Raw genomic sequence first — 8,709 nt, forward strand, 5'->3', positions numbered from 1 at the left:
TTTGCCCAGAGCACTGGCCTCCTCAGGCTGCTCCTTGAAAGCAGCCACGGGTGTGCACCCCTGGCTGGGCGGGCAGCTGCCAGCGTCTGCTTAGGGCAGGGGCTGTGGGGGACGTTGGGGGCCTCAGCACAGGTGCATCAGCCAGGGAGGGGGCTCCAGGCTCTGGGGTTTGAGGGCGGACATCAGGGCACCCCCAGGCCTGGGGTGAGGACCATAGATGTGAGGCCAGCTTCCTGCATGGCTCTCTGGGGACAACCAGGGCTGGGGGCCTGGTTTCTCGCAGGGCCTCAGCAGCTGCCCTGGAGCCCGGGCTGAAGGGGGCAGAGGTCATTGCTTGAGTGTGCTGACCCCGGGGCTCCAGGCCTGTGCCCGGGGAGTGTGGAGAGCGAGAAGGGGAGGCAGTGGCTGTGGCTGGCTCCAAGCGTGCATGGTCAGTGCATCCTGCTGTGTTCTTGTGGCCCCTCCAGGGCACCGCTGGGACCAGAGGAGGCTGCAAAGCTGGCGGCAGAGCGGGCCCGGGCGCCCATCGTGCCCTTCGGAGTGGACCTGTGCTACTGGGGCCAGGAGCAGCCGACAGCCGGGAAGATCCTCAAGTGAGTGCAGACGCAGCTGTGGTTCTCTGGGCCGCCTGCGTGCGCTTGGTGGAGGCTTCCCCCAGTGGACACACAGCCAGGAGTGTGGCCCAGCCTGCGGCACCATCCCTCTGGGTGCCCCCCCCTCACCCCATGTGGAGCTGATGGTGAAGCACGGGCTCTGGCAGGCGCAGGTGCATGGGGTTGTGGAGCCATGCCCTCAAGCCTTTGGACTCTCCTGAACCACCTGTTGCTCCTTGGGGAGATGTCTGCGTCACCCTCCCAGTGATCAGTTGTCACACACCAGGAAGGTTGTCCGCCAGGGTCCGGGGCCTTCCCAGCCCTCACATCCTTCAGCGCTTCTGTCCCTGTCTCAGCCACTCTCCGGTCCTCTGACTCGGACCTCTGTGTAGGTCAGGCCTGGGATTCTGCAAGGAATCTCTGGGAGGCCGCCCCCCTCGCTGCACAGGCCTCTGCTTTCCTCTGTAGAGCCAAGACGAGGGGGCGTGGATCTGTCCACCCGTCACCCCGTCATGGAGCACAGCTGCCGAGTGGGCCCCCACAGCCCTGCCTCCTGCCAGGTCCAGGTTGGCCCAGTAGGGAAGTTTTGCACACCCCTGCTCCGGTGGGCTTCTCCTGTCTGTCCTGTGAGGCCTGGGACAGCCTCCAGAGTCAGAGCGCCCTCCTCAGCACCCAGCCCAGGCCTGCTGCTGGCCCTGTCCAGTGCCTCTCTGCGGACGGCTGAGTTTCTGGTTTGCGTTGCAGATCTGACTCCGAGCACCGCTTCTGGAAGCCCAGCGAGGTGGATGCAGAGGTGAACAATGCTGCCGTCTCGGAGATGCTCCGCAGCCGCCATATCACCTTCGCAGGGAGTTTTGAGCCCGTGCAGCACCGGTGCCGTGCCCCAAGGCCCGACGGCCGGCTCTGCGAGCGCCAAGACCGGCTGAAGGTGAGGCGGAGGCCGAGGCTGGCGAGGGCTGCGGGCATGTGGGGATGGCTGCCTCGGGCCCCAGCTGGGCCAGGATGGGGTGGCCAGCGGGAAGTGCCCTAGGCTGGGGCGCCCTCCCCGGGAAGGGCTTGTCTGTGGCTGGCTGGCAGGAATCACTTAGCCGCTGCAGCTGCATCGTGCCTGGGGCCTGCTGCCCGGGGCTGGAGCCTAACGTCTGGGCTCAGGACCTGGGATGCTCTCCAGGCCAGGACGCTGTTCCTGCTTTCGCTCCCTGCACAGCACATCCTGAGCCTGCTCTGTGTCCACAGAGGCCTCCCGTTGCACTGCACGGGACCCTTCAGCCAGACTGACTCAGGCAGACTCCCCTCCACGCCCAGCTCCATCCTGGTGGCGCCCCAAGGGCTCTTCCTTTGAGGGGTGTGTGACTGAAGGACCGTGTGGGCCAGCCTCCCCCAGAGCACAAATGGCAGGCGGCCGGCCCCCTCCTGCCATCAGAATGTTCCGTCCTTGCCATAGTGCCCGTTCCACGGGAAGATCATCCCAAGAGACGACGTGGGCCGGCCCCTCCATCCGGAGGACAGGGCCCGGGAGCAGAGGCAGCAGCTACAGAGGCAGGCGGGGCGCCCAGGTAGGTCTGGGGGGGTGGAGGGCAGCACCGCCTCGGGGGACAGTCCTGGACCCTGGTGGCCACCAGGGCAGCCGTGTGATCTCTGTGCGTGGCCACCTGCTGCCTCTGGCTTGATCGTAACAACAGCAGTACGGCAGGGTACGCTCAGGCTTCTGGTCAGGCCAGGTTTTCCCAGAGCTCCTGACGGCAGACGTGGACACAGCCACGGCAGAAGCCGCCTCTCATCATTTGTTCGCTTGTTTGGGTTCTTAGTCGTGTTTTTTAGGCAGATAAATGAGTTGAGGGAAGACAATCCAGCCGTCTGGATCTTGTCCACGTAGAGGAGCCGGCTCAGGCCCTCTCAGAGCTCACCCTGCTCTCACTCAGGCCCGCCCCACCGTGAGCCCTCCACATGGCAGGCAGGAGGACCACGTGTGCACGTGTGCATGCGTGGTGTGTGCATGCGTGTGCGCTGCGTGTGTTCGTGTCTGTGTGTCTTGTATGCATGTGTAGTGTTTGTGTGCTGTGTGTCGTGTATGTGCACGTGTGTGTTGTGCATGCATTTGCGTGCGTCTGGGCAGAAGGCAAGCATGCTGGCTACACGGTCCAGGCAGGTCTGGCTGAGCCTCTGTGCCTCGGGGACCCGGCTCTCCACAGAGTGCTCTTCCAGGGTCCTCCTCAGGGCTCCCCATTTTCTGCCCAGTAAGCCAATTTCAGGCCATGTAGACAGTAGACTTCAGCCACCTGAATGTTGTTCTCAGGATAGTTTGGGGGATGCGTCTCCTCCTGGTGCATTGTCAACGCTGTCTTCTGGGCACATGCCACGGGCTGGTGGCCGCTTGGTCTCCAGAGAACCCCTGAGCAGCAGGGCCGGGTGGTGACACACAAAAGTGGTTGTCACAGGCAGGGCTGCACGTGGGCACACTCGGGGAAAGAGGGGCCACCGAGGCAACCCTGATCCGTCTTGACATCTCGTGGTTTCTCACACCTGGCTGGGGTCTGGAGCCCTGGCTGCCTCGGGCCCCATCTCCTGAAAAGGGCCATGCGTGGGGGCCCAGAGCCCCGGTGGAGGTGGAGGTGGCCGTGTCCATGGGGGCAGCGCTGGTGTGCACGTGAGGGTCCCAGCCGGCCATGTGTGTCATCTGTGGGGTTTGCCCCTTTGTCATAAGAGACGAATATTAGATCTCAGCCTGACACGCAGGGTCGGTGCCCGGGGCCGGCACAGGGGGGCCACAGGGAGGGGCCCTGACCCGCTAATCCTCAGGGCGAGGCTTTCCCTGGTGGCTCACACTCAGGAGCAAATTGAGTGGCTCTTCCTGTGTCAGCCTGAAGAGTATCTGGCTCTGCAGCCTCTGCGGCTTGTTAACAACAGGTACCGGCTGCGGCCGTGGGCCGGGCTGGCCAGTCAGATGTGAAATAGCGTCTCTTTACTAACGACAGTATCGATCCCGCCTCCCTCGCATGCAGGCCAATTTTCTCTTCCCTGGCGCTCACCTCGGTGACAGTGCGCTCGGAGCTCCGGGCGTCAGCACGCAGGAAGGCCACGCGCCCCGGCATCTATTGATTTTCTTCAAAGGCTTTTAAATTGCTCCTTCATTTTCCTGAGATGCTCATTCCATCTCCACTGGGTGCCGGCATTTTCCCGTTGTGTTTAAACAATTGCTCCATTCTCTAGGATCCTAAACTGTGACGCCTTCTTATTACTGGGAGATAAACTGTTTAGACAGTTTTCCTTAATCTTGGATTAATCGTTCCTCTATCTGAATTGTGCAGCCCCATATTCCTTCACTTCAAAAAATCAACTTGGGGCGGCCTCGCCATCTGTCCATCTGGGGCACGTGGCTTCTGCCCTCACTGGGTGGGTCTGCTCACAGCCCGGTCCCCTGCGCCCGGCCCGTGAGCTTCCCGTCTGCGTGGTGGGCACCGTCAGCGTGGGGCGTGTCCAGCAGCCTTCCTCCAGCCAGGGTCGGCATCTGCAGGTCTGGGTGCAGGGGATGCTGTGCTGTCACGTCCCTACCCTGGGTGGTCTTCCTGAGCCAGCCAGGCTGGCCCGACACCATGTCTCGTGGACCCGTGCTTGGCCTTTCAGAGGCAGCCCGGCCCCCGCCCAGGGAGGCAGAAGCAGAGACGGAGACGGGAAGTAGCTGCCAGGGCAGGAGTTGAACCTGGATGCCTGTGCCTCTCTGGCTGGGAGTCCCCCTGCCCCATGAGGACAGTTGATGCCTCGTCAGTCCTGGCAGATGAGCACCCCAGCCTGGCTGTGCCGCAGCCTGGGGCTGGTGAGGCCAGGCTCTGCAGGGCGAGGTGACGTTTTCCCTGAGAGCAGGGTTTCCTGCTGCCCGCAGGGCCTGGGCTGTAATGGCGGGGAGAGCAGGGCTGTCTAGGTGAGCTGATGCTCTCATTGCTGAGGCCTGGGGCCAGGTTATCTTTGGGCCCATAAAGAGGAAAGCCCGGTCTGCCCTGACCCCTCAGCCCACCCTCCAGCCTGCGGACGGGTCTGGCTGCCACCGCTGGGGGTCTGGGGGAGCACAGCGCAGCGGGGAAGTGACGCGGCAGCCTGTGGATGGCGCTGGCCTCTGGCGGCCGGCCTCAGCTGCCCTCCTGCCTGAGGGGTCAGTGTGGCGGGGAGGAGCTCCGTGCTGCCCTCGGCCCCCTGAGACGGCCAGCGGCCAGCAGTGGCGAGCCAGGCTGGCTCCAACGTCAGGGAGGGGTCGGGGCTCAGGCGAGAGGGGCTCTGGTTGGTACCGGGGTTTCCTGAGATCTCGGCGTCTGTTTGCAGGCTGGCAGGACCCAGAGTTTATGAGAGATGTGGAGGTGGCCACGGGGGTGGATCTCGGCGCGTCCAGGTCCAGCAGGAGAGGCAAAGGCAAGAGGAGGAAGCACCCTGGCCTCACTGACCTGAAGCGGCAGGCCGACACCGCCCGCGCCCGCATTTCGAAGAAAGTCTTCTCTAAGTAAGAGCCCCTCGCCAAGGGCCCGCCCCCGCCCCTGGATTTGGGGTGCTGGGCGGGAGTCCACTGAGCTCCAAGGAGTTCCCTGGCTCCCCTTCTACCGCAAGTTTCTCCCCATGACTGCCAGCCCCTCGGGCAGGACGGGCACCACCCACCAGCGGCGGGCCCCTCAGGAGTGGAGCCTGGAGCTGGTTGCCCCCAGGGAGACAGAAGCGCGGCTTCCCGCATGGGCTTCACTGGCCGCGGGGGTGGGGAGAGCCAGCCCCAAGTCACTCTCTCCCGAGGCTGACTCACAAGGGCTGGGCGCTGGCTTGGCTGGGCCTCTCGTAGTCAGTACCCAGGGCTGTGCAGGTGATGCCCTCAGTGAGGACTGTTACTTCTAAGGCTGGCAGGACAGGGGTCACAGCCCCAGCTGAGCTCGGCCGGTGCTATCAGGGGGGCAGGTGCGCCTCATGCTGCTTCAGGTGCCGGCCCTGGGGGCCAGAGGTCGGGTGGATCTCCCCAGCCCAGCCTGGCCGGTGGGGACTTGGCAGGCCATGGCAGAAAGGCCACCAGCCCAGCAGCCCCACTGCCCATCCCGCTGCTGTGGTCGGCCAGAGGCACCTACTGTGTTCAAGGTGTTGCTAGAAGACGGGGCATGTTGTTTAGAAAACCACGTGAGGCTGCGGCCTCCCCTTTCAGGGTTAGGCCACAACTCTGCGGGCACTGGTCCGTCAGGACGGGTCCCTAGGCCGGCTCTCTTGCCAGGACACCCTCAAGGCGCTCAGCTCTGCACACCAGGCAGAGGAGGCCCCTCCTGCCCTCCTGCCAGTGTCACTTCCATGGACCCAGCCTGAGTGGGGTTGGACAGGAAGGTGGCTTTCTCAGCACCTACACGGAGCCCATGGGCTCCGCACTGCAACCAGTTCTGCCCATCGGCATCCAGAGGAGGGTGTGGCCCCCAGTGTGAGGCCAGTTTCCTGGGGATCAGCCAGGGTGAAGGGCCCCCTGGGTGCCAACGCCAGGAGGAGTGTTGTCAAGGGGCCTCCACGTGTCCTCCGCAGGGCGCAAGAGCTGGCTCCTCTAGGCAGCGTGTGGCCTGGGGCTCTCCTTGTAGGAGGGCTGTGGTGACCGAGCCCCTCGAAGGGCAGTAGAGCCCCGGGAGCAACACCCAGCAGTCCCCAGGCACTCGGGGACCACGGGGTGTCACTACTGTGGTTTCAGCAGCCTCAGGCACAAGGCCCTGCCGAGTCCAGACGCCCGTGTCACAGTACCCAAGCTGGGCAGTGAGATGCACTTGACCTGCCCGTCGGTGTGTGTGTGCTGCGTGTTCCTAAGTATTTCCCCTGACTCTGGACGTGGCGCTCCGTGTGCAGCTGGGCAGAGTCTAAATCAGCGCTTCCTAACTGCGTTTGCCCACACGCTGCCCCCACCTGGTTGCTGGGCAGGCTGTACCATCGTTGTGGGGTGCAGCCTGCTGCTGGCAAGATTGGGGATCCTGGGAGCTGCCTTCAGGGCTCTGGGAGGCAACAGGAGAAGTCCAGGGCGCAGCCAAGGCCACTTCAGGGGCAGAGCCGCCCAGTGTGGTCTCTGGCTCCGAACAGGCCAGCTCCAGCTGTTTGAGAGCTGTGTCACCCCTCCGGGGTCTGCGAGTGGTCCGAGTGCGGCAGCCGCCCCAGGCCCTGTGCCCGGTCTCAGCCAGGCTGTGGTCAGGAGCCCAGAGCCCTGGCCAGGGCCTCCCTGATCATGTCTCGCTTTGCTTTCCACACAGGGCAGCCGTGCAGAGGGTGGTCACAGCCATGAACCAGATGGATCGGAAGAAGCATGAGAAGTTTGCAAACCAGTTCAACTATGCACTGAATTAGAGGGCTGGGCCACGTGTGCTGCGGTCCCCTCTGGTCATCCACTCCTCTTCTCTCTCTGCCAGCGCACTAGGATGGGAGAGCAGATGCGGGTCTGGGCAGTAACCAGGGCCACTATCACTGCTTATATTTAATGTGAGGAAATGGTGCATATTCTAATTAAAATGCCCCAGAGTTATGGTCTCTCCCCTGCTGTGGTGGCCATTGCCTTCTAGGGTACAGGTCTAGCCTGCCTAAGAGGCCCTTGGAATCTGGGGGTTGAGTTGGGCAGCCGTGTCTCCAGGGGGCCGTTTGTGCATTTTGTGATGTGGTTCAGAGTCAAGGGAATGTACACACAACAGTGGAACGTGTGTGCCGGGCCCTCGGACCCCACTTCCCCACCTTCTCCTTGGGGGGCAACTGCTCAGAGGAGCCGGAGGAAAACCCACATTCTTATGTAAATATTGTTTTTAACCCAAACGCAAAGGGAAGTGAACCATTCACATTGTCGCACCTGCATTCCAGCTCAGGAAAGGACTTGGTGAGGGTAACCGTCAATGGTGGCGAACAATCTCACTCTGTTTTCTGAAACCACTTTATTGAGATGTAACCCGGTGCCAGGACGTACGCCCTCTGAAGCACACGGCCCGCCCAGCGGCGGCAGTACATTCACAGTGCTGTCTGACCCCCACACCGTTGAGTCCAGAGCCTGTCGTCCCCTGATGGGGACGTACCCCCAGCCCCAGCCTCCGACCTGCTGTCTGTGTCTGGATTCGCCTGTTGTGGACAGTCTATATGGATGGAACCGTGACAGCACAGGGCCTTCTCTGACAGGTGTCCTTCACTCAGCACAGTGTTGTCAAGGTTCGTCCACACTGGAGAACGTGTCAGAACTCGTTCCCTCTCGATGCCCAGCGAGACTCCATTGTGTGGACGCCCCACACTTGGTGTATCCGTTCCTCATGGACATGTGGGTTGATCGCACTTTTTGCCTGTTATGAATGAGGCAGCTACGAACACTTGTGTGCATGTCTTTGTGTGGACATATAGTTTCATTTCTTTGGGGTCTGTACCTAGGAGTGGAATTCCTGGGTTGCGTGGTAACCTGGGTTTAACCTTCCAAGGGACTGCTGAACTGTTTCCCACAGCAGCCGCCCCACCTTACATGCCCACCACCCTGCAGGGTTCCAGTCTCTCCATGCTCTCGCCAGCACTTGTTACTGTCTTTTTAACTTCAGCCATCCTAGTGAGTGTGAGTTGGTCTCTCACTGTGGTTTTGATCTGCATTTTCCTATTGATATGATATGGAGCATCTTTGCATGTGCTTGTTGGCCATTTGTGTGTCTTCTTTGGAGAAATGTTGATTCAGATCTTTTGCCCATTTTTAATTGGATTGTTTGTTTTGATTCGTAAGAGTTCTTTATTGTTTTGGATACTAGACCTTTATTTGATTTGCAAATATTTTCTCCCATTCTGTGTTTTCACTTTCTTGATAGCGTCCTTGGAAGCACAAAATTGTTAATTTGGATGAACCCGAGTCTGTCTATTTTTTCTTTTGTCCCTTGTGCTTTTTTTGTCGTATCTAAGTACCCATTGCCTAACAGGTCAGGAGGGTTTACCTCTGTGTTTTCTTTGAAGAGTTTTATAGTTTTAGCTCTTAAACTTAGGTGTTTGATCCATTCTGAGTTAATTTTTGTATATGGTGTGAGGTAGGGGTCCAACTTCCGTCTTTTGCACGTGGATGTTGCATTATCTCCGCACCCTTTGTTGAACAGATTATTCTTTCCCTGTTGAATTATCTTGGCACTTT

At 60.8% G+C, this 8,709-nt stretch overlaps 1 protein-coding gene across 4 annotated transcripts in view; it reads left to right on the forward strand.

Annotated features, from left to right (window-relative positions):
* Positions 1-7,105, forward strand: part of UVSSA (UV stimulated scaffold protein A) — a 32,270-nt gene extending 25,165 nt beyond the window's left edge. For 2 of the 4 annotated variants that reach the window (XM_058546524.1, XM_058546525.1), the window contains exons 10-14: positions 468-593; positions 1,338-1,521; positions 2,038-2,149; positions 4,908-5,082; positions 6,830-7,105. In XM_058546524.1, coding sequence (XP_058402507.1) covers positions 468-593; positions 1,338-1,521; positions 2,038-2,149; positions 4,908-5,082; positions 6,830-6,923 — 691 coding nt within the window. In that variant the 3' untranslated portion in view covers positions 6,924-7,105. Of the gene's footprint in view, positions 1-467; positions 594-1,337; positions 1,522-1,764; positions 2,150-4,907; positions 5,083-6,829 lie in introns of those variants that run through there. The other 2 variants (XM_058546526.1, XM_058546527.1) reach the window with 2 other exon arrangements.
* The last annotated feature ends 1,604 nt before the right edge of the window (positions 7,106-8,709 follow it).

The sequence above is a fragment of the Diceros bicornis genome, chromosome 8 (genome assembly GCF_020826845.1).
Source record: "Diceros bicornis minor isolate mBicDic1 chromosome 8, mDicBic1.mat.cur, whole genome shotgun sequence".
Taxonomy (NCBI): Eukaryota; Metazoa; Chordata; class Mammalia; order Perissodactyla; family Rhinocerotidae; genus Diceros; species Diceros bicornis.